We start from the raw sequence: 23,599 nt of genomic DNA, 5'->3' as shown, positions 1-23,599 counted from the left end.
TGCACAGATCGGATATAAATAGCAAATTCTCACCCTAAATGATGATACAAGCAGGCTGAAGATTCTTAAGGGGCCAGCACTTGCTTACAGCTTAAAATCCCCAGGTGTTCCATTCACAGGCTAAAAATCCCTTTAGCCTGGGTCCAGCACATCCCCCAGTTCAATCTCTCTGTTCCTTAGGTGTTTCCAAGAGTCTCTTCGGATGTGAAGTCGGTGAAGAACCACAATGATGTCACTCCTCTTCCTTAAATAGCATTTGTATATGGCGGGAACCCTTTGTGTCAAAGCTTGGTTTCCACACCAGTCAGTGGAAGCACATTGGTATCCCAAGATGGAGTCCTGCACCAGATGACGTGATCACATGTCCCTGTAGCCATAACTTGGGGACTGTTTGTAGCCTCCTCATGAAGCCCCCCTCCCCCCCCGGCCCAGGAGATAAGCTTCTTCTAAGGCCTATTGTTTTCTCTAGACTGAGTGCATTCTGCCTAGTGGGTGTTCCCTATGTGTAAACACATTTGTAATAGATACATAGACAATATTCTTAACTTCAAATGCAAAATGATACATGCATGCAAGTAGGATAATCATATTTAGTAAATCATAACCTTTTCAATATCTCACATGACTTATCTTGCATAAAATACATAATAATTATGTCATCATGTCATCATAATATCAGTATGAAGAATATGGGGTGCAGTGTCACAACCTCCATTTGAAATATTTTAAGGGTGGTCCACAAATGAAAAAGGGTTGAAAACCAACCACTTAATTAGAGATTTGCTTTCAGAAAGACATCCAGTTCTGATTTAAAATGTCATGTGACAGAGAATCTATCCTATACCTTGGTTAGCTGTTTCAGTGGCCAATTACTCTGTAAAAAACATAAAATAAGATTAAAATTGTGCCTTATTTTCAGTTTGTTTTTCTAGCTTTCATTTCCAGCCATTGGATCTTGTTTGTCCTTGTGTGTTAGATTAAAGAGCCCTGTAGTGTCACACATCTTGTCCTTTGTGGTATGAAAGACAGATTGCTAGTCTGAAGAATAACTTTTCCATAGCCTGCCTTTGGGACAAATTGTATGATTGCTGAAAGTTAAGGAGCTGATAACTATATTGAAATAGAATAGATTGCCAACCAGTGTTACAGGATGGCATTCACTCCTGAGGAAATTCTTTGCCAAAGCATTAAAAATTCTGCACCAAAAAAATAAAAACTGCACACAATATTTGAAAATTCTGCAAATTGTATTTGTCAACGAATAAATGTAGAGGCTCCAGCATGGAGAGGGAGGGAGGAATAGCTCAGTGGTTTGAGTATTGGCCTGCTAAACCCAGGGTTGTGAGTTCAATCCTTGAGGGGGCCATTGAGGGATCTGGGGCAAAAATTGGAGATTGGTCCTGCTTTGAGTTGGACTAAATGGCCTCCTGATGTCCCTTCCAACCCTAATATTCTATGGCAGTGGGGAGCACAGGCTACTGGCTGCCTGGTGTTGGGAGATCACCCTGCAGTCGCCCTCTGTGTCCGTCGTCCCCCCTCCCCAGGGGCACAGACTCAGCAGTGAGGTGGCACCTGATCCTGACACAGCGCAAGGACCAGGCTTTCCCCAGAAACACCCCAGGGCACTGCTCCTCTGCACCAGGCACACCAAGTGTGGGCAGGCAGGCTCAACCCAGTAGGATCCAAATGTGGGGGGGGATCCAGGTGTGGGATGAGAGGGTTCTGTGTGCGGATAGCTCAGTGGGGAGCCATGTGTGGGAGAGAACTGGATGCATAGAGACTCGTTGAGGGGTTCCAGGTGCAGGGGCAATGGGACTCTGCTGGGGAATCCAGGTGAAGATGGCTGGGGCTCAGTGGGGGAGTCTGGGTGTGGGGGGCTCAGGCTGCTGGGGGAGTGGGCTGTGGTGGGGTGCGGGGCTCAGTGCAGCTGATTGAGGCTTAGTGGGGTGGAAGTTTGGGTGTGGGAGGGTTCATTGAGGTGGTCCAGGTGCAGCGAGGGTGGAGGTAGTCAGAGTGGGGGTTTGTGTGTGGGGGCTTGTTGGAGGGTTGTCTGGGTGCGGGTCTGGATGTGGGTGGGTCTGAGTGCGAGGGGTGGGGCTTGGCAGGGGTGTCTGTGTGAAGGGCGGGTCTCCGGATGTAGGGGTAAAGCTCAGTGGAGTGGACGTTCGGGTGCAGGGGGCTTGGTGGAGAGGGTTATGGGGGAGGAGGGGGAGGAAGGAAAGCTCGGCAAGTTGGATTCCGGATGTGCGGGATTAGGTGGAGGGGGGAGCATCTCGCTGCATGGTGATCCTTTTCCCTGTAGCTGAGGAGCGATGTTGGGGAGGGCACGGAACTTCCTGCAGCTGCAGGAGGTTTCTGGGGGTGGATGTGACCTGGCTGCTCCTTTTAGGGGAAGAGCAAGTCCTGTCCTCCCCTAGCCCAGCCAGGACTAGCAGCTGAGCCTGTTACAGAGTTGGTGCCACCAGTGGGGGCGTCCCCCACTCCCCTGCAGTGATTTACCTCTCTGCTGTCTGCTCTGGGTCCCTGAAAAGATGCCCACACTGCTGGGGAGAGTAATTTTTCTGTAGGGAAGTAAAGAAATCTGTGGGGGATATGAGTTCTGCACGCACACAGTGGCACAGAATTCCCCCAGGAGTATAAACTTCTCACATTCTTGCTGCTCATTGCTCTGAGGAAGGATATCTTCCTCTATCACCCAGAATAACTTGGAAAAAAATGATTTTTCAACTCTCCCACTTCCTAATTTGGTTTCATTAGCCCCTGATAGAGAGAGGTTTAAAATAACTTTGATTTGGTGATGAGTTGGCGGGGTGGAGTGGGGTGGGTGGTGAGGAGGGGAGAGAAAAGGGAAAGAGTGGAGGGAAAGATTTTAAAATATAATGTAAACAAAAAGGACTGATTGCAGCACTGGGACTAAATATTGCCATGCAGCATTAGGGTGAGAGAGAAGGGGTATGGGAAGAGGGGCTATTCCTCAGAGGGTTGGGAGATATAGGGGCAAGGGAGGAAGAGCTCAGCCTGTATTTCAGTACAACTTGATAATGATCTTTAACTCTGACTGTATCCTTTATTTAGCCCAGGACTTGGACCTCGACTGTGAGAGAAAAACTAACCAATTAAACAAGAAATACAAAAATATGATCCAATGAAACCAGTGTAAACCCCTAATGCACACTTAAAGCCATTTAGCATTTGCTTATCTCAGTTTAGGATAAGTTTGCAACTAACTTAAGTGGAAGATATTAACCAGGGTGGATAAAAATCAATGATTTAAAAAAAATGATTTTTTTTATTTAAATTGGGTTTTTTTGATAGTTTTTTTCCTCAAAAAAACATTTTATCTAAAGATGGTTTTAATTAAGATAAATTATAGCTCAAAGATATCTCATCATGGAATAGGGATTATAAATTCTAATTCTATAATATGAGACAATGTATTCATGTAATGTTTAAGAAAAGCTTTGTAAGTGAGTTCCAATAGTTCATGGATTAGGGACCCAATCTTACCGGGTTCCAGGGGCTTCTGTATAGATTATTTATGTTAATCTTTTTATCTACCCAATGGGACTCAGTACTCAGTCAAGAAGATACCATCAGAGATGCTTAGTTTTGCAGTTCTCAAACTGTGGATTTGTGTCTCCAGAGATAACATGCTTGTTAACAGCAAAAATGTTTTAAAATAAATAATATATAGAGTTGAGAAATAACAGACCTCAACCCTATTGTCCCTCTGCAAATTTGTGTACACCTCTCTCTAAAACTTCAATGTATAGAAGATTGTTGGGAGTGGAATAGATTTGGACAAGGAGAAGAAACCTGGAGATAAATGTGAGAAGGGAGGGACATGCACAAGAATCAAAAGTGAAACTGTTTGAGCAGCATATTCCAGAAGTCTTGAGGTCTTTGAGTGTAGCCTTCATTGAGTTGAGATCTACCATACCATTCTCTCATTAGAAGGAAAAACCTATAATGGCAGCAGGCTGTAAGAGAGACCCAGTTTGGGAATATTTTAATGAAGTTCTCCTATCTGTGAAGAATATGTATGAAGGTTATAACAACCACCAAGAATGCACTTTTGTGTAGAAATCCATGAGTAAATCAAGTCTTCCTGATTAGTGATTTAAATCAAATCCACCCTGACATTAACCTAACGAAGCTTAGTACTTTTGTCTTCAAAGTGTCGTATAAACAGTAACTACAAACGAATGGATAGAACCAAAATTTTAAAAACAATTGTCATTGACTTATTTTTACACTTTATATTTTCCCCTTCTCAACGAGGGAGTCTTATCTTAGTCTTCACTGTCCAAAAAGGGTAGGTTTTTTTTTTTACAACAAGATAAGTAACCAGTGTTAATTATCGTGCTGAAAAAAAGTAGTGGAGAGACAGGCTCAGGGAGTTTTTACTGCTGCATGGCCTAGGAGAGGTCAGCACTCCACCTCCGCCCCCCACATTTGACCCAACCTAAAAAAAACTGTCTGCTGTAAAAACTGTCTGCACCTCATCTCCTCTAGGATTTTACAGCAAGATAGCTAGTGTGCATTAGTTATTTTGCTTTAAAAACACCTTTTTTGGCATTGAAGATATAGCCTTATTACTTCATTACTGATTATTGCTAATTGGATAATTCCTTTTCTCTTTTCCCCACTCTAACTGCAACTAAGAGAGAATCTCTGCCCACTTCCTTCCACTGTAGCCTGCCATTAAATGCAGGAGTAAAATTCTTTCTGCCAAGACAGCAAGTGAATCACTTCATTGATTGGTATAAACAAATACTGGCAGATCTCCATTCGTGCCAGTAGTTACCTATTTGTAACCTTGAGGTTGGAGCTACTGCAATAGTAGAATTTCTCTGCTAGGTGGCATCTATGGACTTTGAACATAAGAACGGCCATACTGTGTTAGATCAAAGGTCCATCGAGCCCAGTATCCTGTCTGCCGACAGTGGCCAATGCCAGGTGCCCTAGAGGGAGTGAACCTAATAGGTAATGATCAAGTGATCTCTCTCCTGCCATCCAGCTTCACCCTCCGAGAAACAGAGGCTAGGGACACTATTCCTTACCCATCCTAGCTAATAGCCATTAATGGACTTAACCTCCATGAATTTATCTAGTTCTCTTTTTTTAAACCCTGTTATAGTCCTAGCCTTCACAACCTCCTCAGGCAAGGAGTTCCACAGGTTGACACTGTGCTGTGTGAAGAACTTCCTTTTATTTGTTTTAAACCTGCTGCCCATTAATTTAATTTGGTGGCCCCTAGTTCTTAAATTATGGGAACAAGTAAATAACTTTTCCTTATTCACTTGATTTTATATACCTCTATCCTATCCCCCCTTAGTCTCTTCTTTTCCAAGTTGAAAAGTCCTAGCTTCTTTAGTCTCTCCTCATATGGGAACTTTTCCAAACCCCTAATCATTTTAGTTGCCTTTCTCTGAACCTTTTCTAATGCCTATATATCTTTTTTGAGATGAGGAGACCACATCTGTATGCAGTATTCAAGATGTGGGCATACCATGATGTATATAAGGGCAACAAGATATTCTCAGTCTTATTCTCTATCCCTTTTTTAATGATTCCTAACATCCTGTTTGCTTTTTTGACTGCTGCTGCACGTTGCGTGGATGTTTTCAGAGAACTATCCATGACTCCAAGATCTCTTTCCTGATTAGTTGTAGCAAAATTAGCCCCCATCGTATTGTATGTATAGTTGGGGTTATTTTTTTCCCTTATGCATTACTTTACATTTATCCACATTAAATTTCATTTGCCATTTTGTTGCCCAATCAGTTAGTTTTGTGAGATCTTTTTGAAGTTCTTTACGGTCTGCTTTGGTCTTAACCCATTTACTCTAACCCATCCACAACAAAAAGAAAAGGAGGACTTGTGGCACTTTAGAGACTAACAAATTTGAGCATAAGCTTAAGGAAATATAGTAACAAAAAATAGGGCATTTCCTCTTCCCTTGTTTTCATACACTTGAATTAAGACCTGTGCTTTAGTGATCTAAACAAATGTATAGGGCCATGTGGGCCTATTTTCCTGTGCCTGAGGGAGTTCATTTCTGTGATCTTAGGAGTTGGGGTCATCAAACACTCCTAAAGAGCTTGATTTTTTTTAACTGAAAGATAAAAGACCATACTAAATCAGCAAGTGAATTTATAAATGCAAAACATCTTGTAGAAATAAACTTTTCATCTGGCATAGATACTTAGTGTCTTCTAAATGAATATTTGAACCAGCCTACTGTTGGTGGTTCGCACAACTGTCAGTCCACTAGGCTATTTGAACAGGTTCTCCTATACTTAAAGCAACAACAGCAGAAGCTATGAGTATGCAGAACTGTAGTGATGGGCTCTGCATCTCTGGCTTGAAAAAAATATTTTGCCCTTGTGTATTTTCCTAGAAAAAGCCAACATTAAAGTTGTGAAGTCGAGTGCTTAGAAATTAGGAAATGCAGAGGTAAGGTGACCTTTGAAGTAAGGTGGGATAATCCCCATTTTACAGATGGAGACCTGAGGCACAGAGGCTAAGGTTAAATTAGAACCTGTGAAATGTTTTATTGATAACTTTTCCAGCATCTTACAGAAGTGCTGTGGCAGAGGCAGGGTTACAATCTAGTTCCCAGGGTAGAATTTAAGTGCCTTAACCAGAAGACTATCCTTTCTTTTCCAGCATTCTCCCGTTCTGTTCACATTACACCTTCTAACTTCTGCAGCAAATGACACAGGATTCCTACAGGCAACAGCCCAATACAGTGCACAGTCCTGTGTGCACTGTATGTGCATCGGATGCACCTGCATCCGATGAAGTGAGCTGTAGCTCACGAAAGCTTATGCTCTAATAAATTTGTTAGTCTCTAAGGTGCCACAAGTACTCCTTTTCTTTTTGCAAAAAGTTCTATATTTAACTAAAATTCAGTTTTATGCTATACTGGGTTTATAATATAATTCATTACTGTGCTTTTCATCTGCATTGTTTTTTCTGTTTTATTCCCCTTTTTCTGTTTTATTCCCCTTTTTCTGTCTTGTGTATAAACAAATTCAAGTTGGTTAACTGTGTAATTTTATGGCATCCTCTTGTAGTTTATACCAAGCACACTCAATTGCATGTTTCAGGGCATAAATTAATTGCTGCATGGGGCTAATAATGACGCTTGTATCCACCTATACTCAAAACATTGTTCAATTGGTTACATGCATTATGGGGATTTCACCAGTTTGTTAAGCATCTGCTATTCCCACAGTTGGAATTTCTGGCTTGATGGGCAATGGTCTAACCCACCTGTACAAAATTCTTACCACTTATCTAGGAGTTGTAGATTTTATTGATAACCTAAATAGAATTAATAAAAACTTATCAGTTTTGTGGGAAGGGATGTATTTAAAATTTTCATGGTAAATTTTATAGAATTTGTCAATTTTCTAAAGCATGTTCATTTCAATGTTTCCCGTGTCCTTTTTTCTCATTTATGTTCCTCCTCTTCCTTTCCATATAATATTCTGTGGAGTTCCCACACCCATGAGACATCAAAGTTTTGCCTTCCAACTCAATAACTCTTCCATTTCATCTGTCTCTGTTGTTCATTTGTATAGTTTGTTCCTTACTGCTTAGCTGTGTGGAGCTCAGAACCTAAACAGTCAAGATGTGCCCTAGGATACTTGCATGCTGTTGCAGTTTCTGCATTAGGTGCCTAGGGATCCATCTAAGGGTCTCAAGGCTCCACAAAGTTTCTGTAAGGATTGAAGACCATAGGAATAAAAGGGATAGATTGGAAAACTAGGAGTCAGAACAGGACAAGGAAGATCAGGATTATGAGAGAGGATGTAAGTATACGCTTTAACTCCATATTGTGGCAATTCCACATGCATTCTAGTAATTTAACTTAAAAGATTCGTAGACAATATTATGTATATATTAATACTGGGATAGTCTCTAGATTCCAGAGGAACTGAGTTGTATCGTTACCACTGCCTATTAGTCCAATTAGTTAACACATTCCAATAGCAGACTTCTATGGATATAACGTATTAGCCAGTGCATTCTAAACCTCTATCCTAATAAACCAGGCACTGTTTATTTTTAACACATGCTAGCTGATTGAGTTGAATCCTAGAAATTTCCATGTAATCAGCTATCATGTATTAAATATACTCTCCCTAGGACACCCTTTTGTCCTAGATAAACTCTTATGGTATATAAGCTGAAAAGTTAACAAACTGGCAGTGTACCATTGAAGTGGGGAAAGGCTAAATGTTAGCCAAGTGCAAATACAAAGCCAGGGAGAGAAACACAACTTTATATTTCTTTGACTGTATTACAAACTAATACATCTTGTTTTGAAGATGGCAGTGTCCTTGAAAAGGATCTGCAAATTAAATACATCACTTACAGCATGCTCCACACTATACAAGAGACAGGTGTCAAGACAGTCTCTGCTCTGGGGAGTGTACAGTCAAAGATTTATTATAACTATAATTTTTTATTTCTTGAATAAATGGGGCTGTGGAGCTATTGGTTCATTTTATGGAAGACAAGGAGTAAGTGAGCAGAACAACCTTTTAGTCACTGCTCATTTTTCTTGGTGGTAAGGGGAGTGAGGAAAAATGACCTCTGAGCCATTTGCGTTGAGATTGGGGGGGAGCAAGAAGCAGGAAAGTAGTGGGAGTCGAGTCCAGGTGGGATGGCAGCTCAGAATTGAATTATTTGGGGAAACAAGACTGATTCAAATATGCTGGACTTCTTGAGGGGAGTGGCAACATTTTATCTTTCACCTGGGCTGGTCTGCTGAATACACCAACCCCAAGTCATCAGATTAAAAGATTTCAGAGTAGCAGCCGTGTTAGTCTGTATTCGCAAAAAGAAAAGGAGTACTTGTGGCACCTTAGAGACTAACAAATTTATTAGAGCATAAGCTTTCGTGAGCTACAGCTCACTTCATCGGATGCATCCGATGAAGTGAGCTTTAGCTCACGAAAGCTTATGCTTATGCTCTAATAAATTTTAGTCTCTAAGGTGCCACAAGTACTCCTTTTCTTTTTTCAGATTAAAAGAGCATTCAATCTACTTCTCATTTCAGTTGTTTGTGATCCGTTACCAGTGAGTTTTTTTACTATGCTAGCATGTAAAACTAACCGTTCTTTTTTTACATTTATATTTCATCTTTAAAGGGAGATGTTATATACTCTTCTTTTAACAGATGCAACTAATTTATTCCATTGTTGTTAGTTCTTAGGCATTTGCACCTGTACTTCCTGCAAAATTTCCACTTCATGAATATTTTTGGCTTTGTGTTGTTATCCTTGACAACTCACTGGACTTTTGTTAGTCTTCCAGTATCACTTATTGGTATGGATGGGCAGAGTACCAGTAATTATTGTCAATTAATTTGTGCTCCTTCTGGATGGCTGTGCAGTAGCAAATAGAATCATGCATAAAAAGAGGTGTTTACATTGGTGACAGTGCTGCTGCATTTAAAAACCAGATAACACAATCCAAATGAGATGATAATTTTAAAACATGAGGCAAAGGTGTGTAGCTTTTTCAAGTGTAATTGTGCTCAACATATGTGTGTCACCTTGAAGTGTATGAAAATTTTAAACAAATATAAATAGGACTGCCTTTGTATTTGGACTCCTCCTCCTCCTCCACTTTTTGCTGTATTTATCTCTGCTGCTTACATCATAAGCAGATGAGTTTGCTTTTTTTCTTCTAGGCATATTCCTCTTGCTGGCAATTCACAATGTAATTCTTCAAAAGTGGGATACGCCATTTCTCTGTAACAGCAGGCCAGGCAGGAGGGACTCAAATAAGTTTGAGGGAAGCTTACAGTTAAAAGGGGGGTCTGTGAGTGTAGCTTTATGGGTGATGCTGTTTTATTTTTCTAGTAAGCTTCCTCCTTTGGTGTTGAAATAAAGCTGCATTATATGATTCGCTATTATCACATGACAAAAATTGTGTGGAGCAGGAGCGAAGGGTGGTAAATGTGTTTAGAACATAGCTAGTACCCTGGAAGGGGGAGTGGCTCCTAAACAGTTGCGTGTACAGTTTTTATCAGAGAGAGTTCATAATGGAAGAAGGCCCCCTCCCCCCGGCCAAAAAAAAGAAAGGCAGGGAAGCAGGATAAAATATACACGTGGAAGTAGGTATAAAACTCATCTTAATTCCATGTTTTTCCACAGAACAAGTGATATATAAAGGAGACAGGAAGAGAGATAACATCAAAATATACACGTGTATAAATATCTATAGTTTTCATTTTTAAAAAAATACACAGCTTTCCGTGACAGCCCCTTTACCTATCAATTGGCCAGTTTCTTGTAGGTATGAGTGATGGAGGGGAGGAGAGGGAATGGGTGTGTAGGGTGAGTCCAGTGAATAGTGATTGAAGAGTATGAGGGGAAGCAGTGAGTAAGTTGGGATTCAAGAGTGTGATTTGTGGAGAGAATGCACGACTGTTTCAGTTTTAGAGGCAGAGTCGAGTGAGTGAATGTGGGCAGGTAGTGGAGAAAAGAAGATATGAATTGAGAGAAGGAAAGTTTGAGGGGAGGATGGATGTTGAGGGAGGGCGGAGGTCAGGTTTTCCATTTAAAAAAAAAAGGGGGGGAAGGGAAGAAAACAGGAGAAAGTGGAAAGGTAAAGAGGGAGAAGAGAAGTTTGAAGTGAGATATGTACTGGTAAAGATGGAAGAGAAAAAGATATCAGAATTCTTTAAGGAAAATAGAAGTAAAGGGAAATGGCAGCTGCCAAATCTCTTGGGACATTAAAAACTGTAAATGGCAATCGGCTACAAAATAGTCTGTAGAGAACAATCTTGCACTCCTGATAGGTCTTTTATGTCTAATATATGATCCTATTACATGTATAAGAGGGTGTACTGACTGGATTTTTTTCACCCTAGATGTATGTATTTTGACTTCACATCAGAAGCTGCTTGTTTAATCACTTCAGCAATTTTCCTGTTCACCTGAGGGAGATTAATTCTAATTCATAAATGGATTTGTTCCCCATTGAGATCATTAAAAAGGCTAGATGAGAGCCTGTTGATGGAAACTGAAGAGAGGTCAGAAGTGGAATTGTCTTTACTGTAAATGGAATCAGTGAACATACTCTAGTTCATTGGAAATCTTAACATTTATAGTATCTAGGTTTTATGTGACTAGAAATCTCTTGTAATGTTTGATAGGAAAATAAGATTTTATCTTTTTTAGATGTTCTTTTGAAAATGTTTGCACAGGCATGGAATTGCCACAAAATTTAAACACGTGCAGAGGAAAATTCAAATAATATTTCTGTTTTTTCCTAGAACACATCAGTAATGGAGGATCAGAATGAAGATGAATCTCCAAAGAAAAATACCCTATGGCAGGTATGACTGAGGTTCACAAGGGAAGGCAGTAAATGAGATATAGATAGTTGGCATCATTTTCAATATGTCTGCCTTTGAGAGAGCTTGCTCCTGCAAATTGAATGTTCCTCTTATACATAGTAGACTTGATGCCATCGTATATTTAGCTCAGAGTGGAGTCCTCAGATAGAAGATGACAGTGATGGACAATTTATACATGACTTGTTCTTTCCAGATTTTTAAAACTTTCTTCACTCTGCCTTGAAATGAGATAATTTCAGCATCAAAACACACGTTTCAGTACAAATTCATAAAATAGAGAGACAGTGCAATGGCCATAAATGGAAGGAACAAGGTCTAGCACTGTCCTACCACTGCAGGAAAACTGACTGTGGTGAAATATACGTAACAGATATTGTTCTCTAGAGGAAGGTGAGTATGTATTCCAAGCTTGCTGCCTTTATGCTCTGAAACACAGTACCAGGAAACCTCTGGATTTAATTTGATCGATTTATTGCCAGATAGTAATCGGTCATCTTCTCCTGAGAAGTTCAACCTGCTATAAGGAATGCGGCTTTGACTAGAGTTGACTCTAAAACAAGGAGGAAACCTTGTGTAAAGGCAATCGCATGGTCTCGGCCTGAGAGACCAGCAATCCGTAAATCTATGGATTTATTTCCCAGTAAAATAAACAGTCAAAATTGCCTGTCCATAAAACCTCGTTCTTTAAAAAAACAAAAAAAACCACACACAGATTATAGGGCAACTTCTCCTTGTGTGCTGATGTTTTTCTATTTAAACAGTCATCTCCCTAGCTATGAACTTTACTCCCTATACAAGAGGAATAATCCAAAGGATGGTGTGGTATGTGTTACTATTGTCATGTATAAAGAAGAGGTAGATGAATAAAATGGAGAATGTCAGTAACAAATGCTTTTTGAGATATCACTGCTCAAACCGTAACCTTTCAGACCTTGTCACACACCACATATGCAGAAAGTTATGCTTTTTTTCTGTGAAAATGTAAAGGGAAGAGGAAGACTGTGATGTGTGTGGCTGCTTGCTTACATGCTCCTCTTCAATTCTATTCTCTTTATTTTCTCTTTCTGGATGGGGTTTGTAGCCATGTTTATCAGATCTTCCCTGAAGACAGTTGAGGTTACAAGCAATCCCTTACTTGTTTAGTTCTGTCCTCCCTTGTATTTACTACCCGTGCAATTTGGGGTCTTGCAAATTTGAGGTTTGCTCAACTTGTACACTAGAGCAACATCCAGCAAAAAAAGGCATGAAACAACCACTCTGCTGATTTAAGTGGTATTTATTCTTTAGTTTCAAGAGGCTTTTGGAAACTTAAGGAATCCTTGAGCAAACTGAAATTAGCAGTATCCCTGCTTTTGCTACAAACTCTGCAGACGTATCTTGAAATGCTCTGTGGATCAATTTGCACATCTAAGGGTATGTGGAAGTGCTTTAATGTGGCTGTGTAGTCGGGGCTCCAGCTCTCCCAGCGCTGTAATAAAACCACCTCAGTGAGGGGACTAGCTACCAATTCTGGGAGCGTGGCTCCCAGCACTGTAGCACTATCTACACTGCCACTTTACAACACTGAAACTTGCATCGGTCAGGGGGATGTTTTTTCCACACTTCTGAGCAAAGAAAGTTTCAGTGCTGTAAGCAGCAGTGTAGATAAGGCCTAAGTGTCTGCATATAGCATAGTGGATTAATGCGTAACACTTTTAGATCTGGAAGCTCTAGTTTCACATTTTCAGGGTACCAGTGAAGCTTAGCCTGCTGTCAATATACTATAGATCTTAGTGGAGCTGTTTCTTGCTATCACTTCCTGCCTAAACTGCACGATGTCTTGTCATCCTATAATAGTGCTTATTATGTGATTCAAACACTAGGTGGTGGTGTAAGCACAGTGATGGTTAGAAATTCTTACCAAATATTGAGAATGTTTGGTACCAAGAAGTATCATGGAAGTAGGCAGTATGGCCTTAAACTCTTTCTTCTATTCTTGAGTGAAAAAAATTAACATCTGTATTCTGTAGTGGTGTGTCATCCATGGCAATATCTGTTATGGCACCCAACTGGAAAATTAAAAACCAAGGTCCCATTTCGTGGTCCTAGGTGTTGGCATTTGCACACTCTCAGGTGGCAGGAGTGGACTGTCGTAAGGAAAGGATATATAATTTACAAATTCCTGTCAGTTTTAAATGATGGGGCAAGAAATGGGCAGTGCAATTTTTAATTTCTAATCATTATCGGCACTTCATATCTTTTTCCTGTTTTGTGTTGTATAATTACATCCATTGAAACCAATAGAAGTTGTGGAAGGAATACAGCAGTAGAAAGTAGTGGTGTGAATAGGAGAGTCTTTCCCCTATGTTGAATGAGCACTTCATTGTTTCTTTAAATAATTGTAAATGGGAAGAGATTTTGTTTTTCAGTGTAATTGATAATTTATAATTATATAAGAAAAAAATAATTTCAGTAATCTCATCTATGAAAGCAGAATGTCCAAGTTAATGTTTTTGCATAGATCGCTTTTATTATAGACTTTAAAATTTCATTCTGTTAAGATGCACTTCCTTGCATTCTCAGCCCCTTTTTCAGAGTTCAGATTACTCTTACCTGACTATGCATGCATAAGTATTAACTTTTATATCTTTTTTTAAAAATAGATAAGTAATGGAACTTCATCCGTGATAGTCTCAAGGAAACGACCATCGGAAGGAAACTACGAAAAGGAAAAAGACTTGTGTATTAAATATTTTGACCAGTGGTCTGAATCAGATCAGGTTGAATTTGTGGAACACCTTATTTCACGAATGTGTCACTATCAGCATGGACATATTAACTCTTATTTGAAGCCCATGTTACAACGGGACTTCATCACTGCTTTACCAGGTAACAAATGTATCTATAAGAATTGGGAGATAAGTGTATATTTTGCTATAGATAAATGTAAATTATAAATAGTGTACATTTTTCTGGACAGCCACCATATTTTTATTTTTGCCTGTTGAGTAAATACGTATGAGAATAACTTGTCAGCCATTTCTGTGATTAATTGAACTGGCCACTGGATGCCAGTATTGTTCCACATAGATATAGTTTAACTAGTATGTTTTAAAGAACAGCCTGTGTTTTACTTGGATCTGAATTGTTGTAAAAGTTGCTTTTCAAATGCAAACTTTATCCTAGATTTCTTTTCCATAGCAAACCCTTTAAAGTAGAAAATACCATTAGCCTGCATGGCTTTAATTTGTGAAGCCTATACTGCATTTTTTTGTTTTGTCCTAGGTTTCTCAAATATTTTTTTAAAAGTGAACTTAAATCTGTCTGCTTTGATAAACTAGTCTAGACATTTGGGCTTTCTTGCTACTGACTCTTAATCAAAAAAGTTAATTGTAAAATTTTTATACAGTTCAAGTTTGGTTCCTTTCCTCAGTATCTTGTATGTTAACAGACTGTTCATACCTATGCATACTCTATGCAAGTCCACAAAGAGGATGGAGCACTACTGTTCCAGGTGCATATAATCCTTGTAGCTTTAGACTTTTTTTGTGCTTGGCAGGCAACTTATATTTCAGTCTCCTGAGCAGGAGCAACAAGGAGTTGGTTCCCTGGATTTTGGTCTGATTTCTGATAGTGAGAGGCAGCTACCTTTAAAAAAAAAAAAAAAAAAAAAAAAAAAAAAAAAAAAAAAAATAAAATGAATTCAGCATGTGGTGTTTTATGATGATAAAAAAAGTAGATACAATAGAATCACTGCAGGATATGTTGGATATGAGAGAAACTAGTTGTCTTTTAGGAATTCAAGAAACCACCTGATGGAGGGGTCCCGAATAGTTGATGTAGTTTAACCAGTAACTAATGAAACATTGAGAAGTTATCCAGAACCTGGTCTACCCAGCTATTGGAAAAGCCTGCTAATTTAAATCCAGGCAGTCATGATGAAAGTGACACAAGTCAGTCAGTCAAAGAAATTTTCTTCAAATGCTTTGTTAGTATAACATTAGGAGCTGCTCTACTTAACAGCTGTCAGTTTTCTTTCTTTGTAATCTTGCACCTCTCCTAGCCTTTCACATTCTCCTGTTTTCCCGTATTTGTATATTCTCTCTCCCTTGTTTGCTTTGACCATCTCTTGTTCTGTCCTCTGCATTGAGCAGTCATAGAAACAAGAGCTAGAATACCAGATTATGCACATCATTGTACTTATTATTTGTCAGATGACACCAGCACAACATACCATGATTTCTGATGTTTGAATCGAACAGGCTTGAGCTACTGAGAAACTCTGATAGTGACAGGCAGCTGATTGAATTGATGGAGTGCTGAAAGGGTGAATCTGTCAGAGTTGGATGAGTATAAGAACGCAAACAGCACTATTCTTGTTTTCCTTCTGTCTATCCTTTTCCCAACTAAAATTGTAACTGCTTCCCTCTAGGCATGCAGAATATTGTTAAGATCTCAGCACCTCTGGGAAACTTGAAAACCTAGTAAGGGACACCATAGAAACTGAGAGGAAAGGAGAAGAGAAAAGACGCTAGGAGCCAATGATGTATTATGAGATGGAATCTAGTTTTGATTATAAACATTCATGTTGGTATTTTTCTTAGTTAGTTATACATAATTCACTTACTTCAAATCTTCATATAAGGGTTCACCACCAAAGTGGTGGTGTTTTGTATGACAGTAGTGGCTAACAGTCCCATTTGAGATTGGTGCCTCATTGTACATACACAACAGTAAGAAACAGTCCCTATCCTAAATCATTTGCAGTCTTGAGACAACACAGACAAAGGGATGAAAAAGCAGGTATTATGCCCATTTTACAAACGGGGAGCAAAGTCGTGAAACCAACCAGGTACACGTCCGTTTCACACTGCTGTTGCCTGCATTTTTTTCCACTGGGCAGAGAGAATTTTCTACTTGTCCCAGAGATGCCAGCTCATATTTAAAGTGGACGCCATTCCAACAGGAAAGGTGGGGGTCTGGGCTTCAGCAGTTGTGGACAAAGTGGGAGCGAAGAAAAAAAGGGAAATTAAAAAACCGGACAAGAAAAAATACAGAAGGAAAAAAGGTAGAATATGAAGGGAAGGGGGAAAGATGAGATCAGTACTATGAGAAGTTAGCTTTATACAAGATTTTTCAATCTGATTTAATTTTGGGTTGCTTCTTTTTAGTGAATTTCCTAGCTTTTTCTGCAGAAATGACACCACTTGGTTTTTAGATACCGTAGATCTCCTGCCCCAGTATCTTTTTTTTTAAAGTGGGTATCTGCTTTATATTTTCCTTGGAGATATTTAAAAAGTGTGCAACTTAAAAATCAGGCCTGCCTGGTCAAGGCGTTTATACAGAGTGGTCTTCAGTTAAGAAAGTGGATTTTTGAACACAAGTTTGAGTTTGCAGCTGCTTTACTTTGAACTTCAGTGTGAAATCTAGATACCTGTTACCAGGATTTGTAATGATCCAGATCACTTATTCATATAAGAGTCATATAAGTCCTCTTATTTACATATACACATTTATATTTATTGTATATTATATTAAATACATTAAAATATGTCCTCCAATGTTTGACCTTCTATTTCTCATTTTCCCCATCCTTTCCACAAATGGCATACCAATGCTTATATTTTCTGGTCAGCTGCAGCCAAAGTTATCCTGTAAGTTAGTTTGTTGAATTGTATTAAGACTATTTAAAACGTTTGCTGCCAAGGCTTTTACTATCAATAAAACAATGTATGTAAAAAAAGATCTTCCTATTAGGCAAATATTGACCTTGTGAGCATGAAAATCAATGTACACTTTGAATTCAGACTTCCGTTGGAAAATGCATGACATTTTCAGAAAATAAAGATGGCAATTACCTTAAAAAATGTTAATAAAATGCTAACTTCAAGTCCTGTTCGTTTGAAGATAACATTCTTCTAAGGAGTTCAGTGTTTCCACACACACAGGGATCAGCTTTGCATAGTTGCTCTTTTGTTCAAAAAATGATTGTTGATGTTTCTGACAGCTGTAATGCAGACGTGACATTGAATGAAGCAGCTTTATGGTACAAATTGCGCTTGTCCTAGGTTTTAGCTTTTTTTTTAGTGTGATTGGAGAAAATCTCATTGTTTTACGTATTCATTTTTAGATACAGCATAAACAATGAGAGCTTCATTGGGGAAAAACAGGGTTGTTTTCCTTCTTGACTTTGAATTTGGCCTTCCTTTCATCAAATCACTTTAGTATATTGCATTTACTATGAGCTTCTTATACAAAGTTTTTGTCATGCACAGGAAAACATTGTCTTTTAAATCTAGCAAACTTTCCTTTTTGAAAGTAGATCAGAATATATATTGGGGAACACTAGAAGAAATGTTTTTATAGTAAATATATATGGCGGGGGCTGGGGGAAGTAATCTCCACTTAAAGAAATCTATTGAAGGTGGCATAGATGATAGAGAATACCCACCCCAGATATATTGACCCAAATGTTGAAATCCTCTAGCTTTGTAAAAGGCAGGCTTGACAAAATCCACACCATTAATCATTAAAGATCTGGTTATTAAAGATATTTAGGCACCATACCTACATACCCTTAAAAAACTAGTCCTAATTTTTTAGGACTGTTTTAACTGTCATGTAGAATTGTATTTACTATATGTAAAGAGTTTTTACTATGCAATTGAAGACAGGTTTCAGAGTAGCAGCTGTGTTAAATTAATAGCAGCTAATTAAAGTATCCAAAAAAAAAATTCATGACTTAAACTCAGTTTATTTTACTGTTATGTATTGTGAAAATGCCTAGCATTGTGATGTTTGTTTTACCCAGCTCTTCTGGAGATATTTTAAAAATTGTGTATAGGGTATTTGTCTTGGATCTGTGCAAACATACTTTTTTATTGTCATATCACTGTGTGAAGGTTCTTATCCAGTCATTCATTCAGAACAACTTGCCATTTTAAAATTGGTTAGTTTTTGCTTATTAGAGCCCCAATCCTTCAGATTTCAATGTGTGAGCAGATCCCTACATCCACAAAGATCCTCACTGAGTTTTGTGGAACACATGGAGCGCAAGCGTTCATTTTATGCATTGTAACTTGCAGGATCAGGGCATATATGTGAATTAGTCTTTGTATGTTAAAATATAGATTCTTCTTGATGCAGAGTTCCAGCTGTAACATTTTACATTGCTATTCCTTATGCTTTATAGTTAGAGGTAAGGACGCTGGCTTAGAGAGCTGCAATTATGAGATCTTGCCCTGCCTGAACTTGTGGTATGTGAAAGCTATTGATTCAAACCATTTTAACACTATCTGCAAGATATAAACTGTATGGCATTGTTCAATGTTAGGGCATATATTGTATGATGTTTCTTCTTCTTTTAGACAAATTTTATTTTTATCCTCATTCTTGGAGACAGATTAATTCCGTAAGAATTTAAGACGTTAATTCCTTTATTTCTGTAATTATTTTAAAATAGGAAGTTGTTATACTAAATACTTGTCATTTAAGACATTAAAGTCTTTAACTTTTTGCAATTTGTGGTAGACTTAAGAATCGAAATAATAAATACAAAATATTTGTTTTTATCTAGTTTAATTTACCCCAACAAGTCAAACGTAAGTGCAAACCTCTTTGAAACTTTTAGTCTTTCTAATCACTTACATAATAGAAGTTAATCAGATCAATTGCAAACATTGCCATTTTGGTTTCAGTTGTACAGGAAATAGATTAAAAATGGCAGAATTGCACAAGAGACTTAGAGAAATTACTTGAAGTTTATTACAATTTGTCTTGTGTCTAGATACCAGAGTATAAGGAGTGAATGGCTTGAAATAAGTATTAAAATTATTCTGGGTCTGTGATGTGCATGTTCAATCGTCAGAACCTAGTTTGCAGTGCACAGCATCTTTTGTAAACCTTTGGTCTCTGAGAAGAGCTGTAGCAAAAGGCTCACTGAAAATTAAGCGTATCAACAAGGGCAAGTGTGCACCTTTTTCTCATCCATGTTTGCAAGGGAAGGTTTTCTTGCACTAGGGTTTGGATTAAAATGAATATATTTAACAAAGTTAGAGCCTAAGATGGAACTGACCGTTCATGTTGTGTGAATGGCCTGCTTTATAGAAACATTCTTTGCATCCAGAAAAAATGTTGCTGCTGTGGAGAGATGAGAATAAGCTAAACAAAGATACACAATAATTTAACATCTGTGCCAGATGCTTTTGGGCTCTGATTTAATCATTTGAAAAACATATCTATACTAGAACACTTACCAGACATATTATAAATAAGCTGTGCGACCCTTAGGGTAAAGAACATTTGGTTAATCATGTTACGTATGGATACATTTTCAGAGTCCCCCAAAGGGTTTTTACCTCTTACTTGTCACTCCGTATTTGTTTTCTGAAAAGATACCCATCGTAACCTATCCCAGCTCTTGGATGTGATCAAGTTAGAAATTCTCCAGGTTCAAAATTCTAAAGCTGTTGGCTCAAGGAGACGTCTTGCATCAGTCCAGCAATAGAATGTAGAAATTCATTGCGCTCCAACTGCCATTAGAAAATCACTAGGCATATACATTTAGCTGGAAAAGAGAAGAAAGAGGGGACATGAGTTTTCAAGTACATAAAAGATTGTTACAAGGAGGAGGGAGAAAAATTGTTCTTCCTAACCTCTGAGGATAGGACAAAACGCAATGGGCTTAAATTGCGGCAAGGGGGGTTTAGGTTGAATGTTAGGAAAAACTTCCTAACTGTCAGGATGGTTAAACACTGGAACAAATTGCCTAGGGAGGTTGTGGAATCTCCATCATTGAAGATTTTTAAGAGCAGGTTAGACAAATACCTGTCAGGGATGGCCTAGAAAATACTTAGTCCTACCACTAGTGCAGGGGACTGGACTAGATGACCTTTAGAGGTCCCTTCCAGTCCTCTGATTCTATAATTTCAGTTGGCTGTTCGAAGTCTGGGCCATGCTGCAGGTACAGTTGGGACCTTGTTGCTCATATATCACTATATCCATTATATTTAGTGGGCAAATGTCAAAATGATAGACTTCTTCCCACTTCAGTTTTTTAAGAAGTCATATTAAAAATCCTACAGCTGCTAACTGCAGAGGCTACCTGAACCTGTGATCAGTCTCCCATTTCAATTTTTTATCTACAACTTCTTTTCCTCCCTTTTCTGCTCAGGTATTCTTGAACTGAAACACTGTATAAGCCGTTACTGTTCAGTATAACTTTTTGGGGATGTTGGCAGGGTTAACAAAACGCTTACTGTAAAAACTAAATTTTAGTCATCTGGAAGTGAATGTTATTAAATGGGAAGTTGGTGCCAATTGCGAAAAGTAGAACCGGTAGGAAGGCTGAAACTCTCTCAAGGGGTGTTGACTCTTTGGTTACCACAGGCTGTGAGCAGGTCTCAGTAGCTCCTTAGCTCAGGGGTGGGCAAACTTTTTCGCCCAAGGGCCACATCTCGGTATGGAAATTGTATGGCGGGCCAGGAATGATCACGAATTTGGGGATTGGGGTGCAGGAAGGGGTGTGGGCTCTGGGCTGGGACCGAGGGGTTTGGAGGGTAGGAGGGGTATCAGGGCTGAGGCAGGGGCTTAGGGTGCAGGAGGGGGTCAGGGGTGCAGGCTCCAGGCAGTGCTTACCTCAAGTAGCTCCCAGAAACAGCGGCATGTCCCCACTCTGGCTTCTACTCAGAGGCCTGGCCAGGCAGCTCTGCGAGCTACCCCGTCTGCCGGTGCCAGACAATGGGAGCTGCTGGTATGGCGCTTGGGGATGTGTGTGTTGGGGGCGGGGGTCAGCTGGCTGCTTCCATGCATAGGAACTGGAATGGGGACATGCTACTGCTTCCAAGAACCGCACAGAGCAAGGCAAGCTCCGGATTCCGCTCCCCGGCTGGAGCTCGAGTGCTGGATTCAAACTTCTGGAGGGCCAGATGCAGCCCACGGGCTGTAGTTCGCCCATCCCTGACTTAGCTGCTTCCTCACTGAACAAGACTGGAAAGATAGAAAATAATACTGAAGAAACTAAAGCAATATTTGAATTTTTAAACCAATACAGTGTGTCCTAATGTGGATTACTTTCCACAAATCACTCTTTAATATTTTAATGGGCAAAAGCATGGAAGAGATTGCAGGCCATCGCCTGCACTGTTTAATTAAAAACTCTCAGTTGTGATTTATAAAAGATAATTCACCCTGAATGGATAGGGATGAAAAGATGTGTGGGGAAGTGAGTGGCTGGAGTTGGAGGAATGAGAGGTTGAAAGTGGCAATTTTAAACTGCCCCCTCACCCTAAGGAGCCAAGCTGCATTGTGGCCATTTCAGTCTCTTAATTGGGAGCTGCTCAGTATTCCGAATTTAACTCACTCACTTATCTATAAATTGACTACTGGCTGACAAACAACTACTGAAAGATCAGTAGGGGTCAGATGGGGGCTCAGATAGTTCACAGAACTTAATACTTTGAAGGAGTGGAGGGAGAATGCTAGCAAAAATAACATTCAAATTGGTAGAGTATTTAACTTTTTTCCTATTTTCTCATTTCACGAGGAGGTATCCATAGAGGAAGGAGATGTTGCAAAACTTCCATGAAACTACTTTTTATGTTTTATAAATGAGCCATATTGTCAGATGGGTGACACACTACAGGTTCTCCTGCTGTGGTGAGAAACATCTCCATCCACTGGGGAGGGAGGCTTATAAGCATTTGCTTCATTACTTCAAGTTGTAAGAGTCATGACTAAGCTGAGCAGAAGACAAGGATTCTGCAGTCTCATTAATCTCCTGCTGACCAAGATGCATGTGTAGCCATATTTGATCACACAGAACTGGGGAACTTTTCTACATTCCGGCCTGGAATTGCGCTCTCTATTGGCATGGCTTCTGAGAGACTAAAAGCTGATGGGCTTGTTTCTGAGAAGATGTCTTGAGTTCTTGCTGCACAGGAGCCTATAAAAAGAATGTACACATTTGAGTGGAAAGGAATAGATAACTTTACTTGCCCCGAATAAATTGCTTGATTACATTCCTCACCTCTTATCCTGTTAGATTCCTTCACTCAGTGAGGTAATATCTTTTATTGGATTAACTTTTGTTGGTGAGAGAGAGAGAGAAGCTTTGGAATCACACAGAGCTCTTCTTCAGGTCTCTGTCAGAAGTTGGTCCAATAAAAGATATTACTTCACCCATCGTGTCTCTCTCATATCCTGAGACCGACACTGCTACACCTACACTGAGTCCTTCACTGCGTGTCTTCCCTTATCCTTGCATGAATATATCAAAAGGTTTAGTTAATTTAAAAAAAAAATCTAAACAAACCCATCTGTAATGGGATGATGGAATCATTATGAAGTTTATAGAAGCAACTTTTTGGCCATTGTGCTTGTGAACTCAGTTTTTGGACATGGAAGATCATTTTTCCAGATGATACAGTGACAAACTTTCAGTGAGTTTCAGGCTGCAACTTTATGCTAAACTGTTGAGTGCTATGAACACTACTTCAGGTGGCATTAGTTCCAGCTGATATTTTCTCATGCTTGCATGTCTGTCCTAACTATGGCAACAATCTAATCTGTTTCATCCAGGGAATGTAAGTAAATTTCATCCACTCTGGTGTAAAATTTATTACAGTTATACTTCAACTCCCTCCCACACAAATCTTTATTTTCACAAACCATGGTATGTACGCTTTGTTTACACTTCATACTGCTTGTAGTTTCTCATTGATGTTGCATGTAGTTTCATAGAGAGATCATTAGAGCTTTATTTGTTGAGTGTCTTTAGAAAAAAGACAATTACTTGTAATTGTTCTGCTTAAGATACACATCCAAAAAGATTAACCATCTCCCACCCACCTTTATGTAGAACTGAAGATTTGTTGTAGTTGCGTTGTTGTGAAGAGGCTGGTGCTTCATACCCCCCTGCTGGATGCAGAGTGGGTTTTTAGTGCTTTGAGGTGGTCTTAAATTTCATTTGTATGCAGGTGCACAGAATGATCTGTATGATGTATATCTTCAGAGTACAATTACAATGTATACCTTTTGTCTCTTGAAAGATCTGCATTATCTACAGGATAATGCAGTTAAACTAGAAATTGCTAGATTACTTTCTGGATCTTAACTAAACTGTGTTAAGCCTTGATGAATTTCTCTGTAAAGAGTGATTAGGGCAGGGAGATTGATGTGTGGTGCTGCTGTTGCAGTGATGAAAATTTAGAAATATCAGGAAAACATATAGTTATG

General features: G+C 39.2%; 1 protein-coding gene across 8 annotated transcripts in view; it reads left to right on the top strand.

The window, feature by feature from the left end:
• Positions 1–23,599, top strand: part of FBXW11 (F-box and WD repeat domain containing 11) — a 121,705-nt gene that overhangs the window by 47,196 nt on the left and 50,910 nt on the right. For all 8 annotated transcript variants that reach the window (XR_006283124.1, XR_006283123.1, XM_038412877.2 and 5 more), the window contains 2 exons: positions 11,303–11,365; positions 14,029–14,254. Coding sequence is in view for 6 of the 8 variants with exons in the window: in XM_038412877.2 (XP_038268805.1) it covers positions 11,303–11,365; positions 14,029–14,254 (289 nt within the window). In the remaining 2 variants the exon portion in view is untranslated. The remainder of the gene's footprint in view (positions 1–11,302; positions 11,366–14,028; positions 14,255–23,599) is intronic.

The sequence above is a fragment of the Dermochelys coriacea genome, chromosome 8, assembly GCF_009764565.3.
Source record: "Dermochelys coriacea isolate rDerCor1 chromosome 8, rDerCor1.pri.v4, whole genome shotgun sequence".
Taxonomy (NCBI): domain Eukaryota; kingdom Metazoa; phylum Chordata; order Testudines; family Dermochelyidae; genus Dermochelys; species Dermochelys coriacea.
This window is presented reverse-complemented; position numbering and strand designations above follow the sequence as displayed.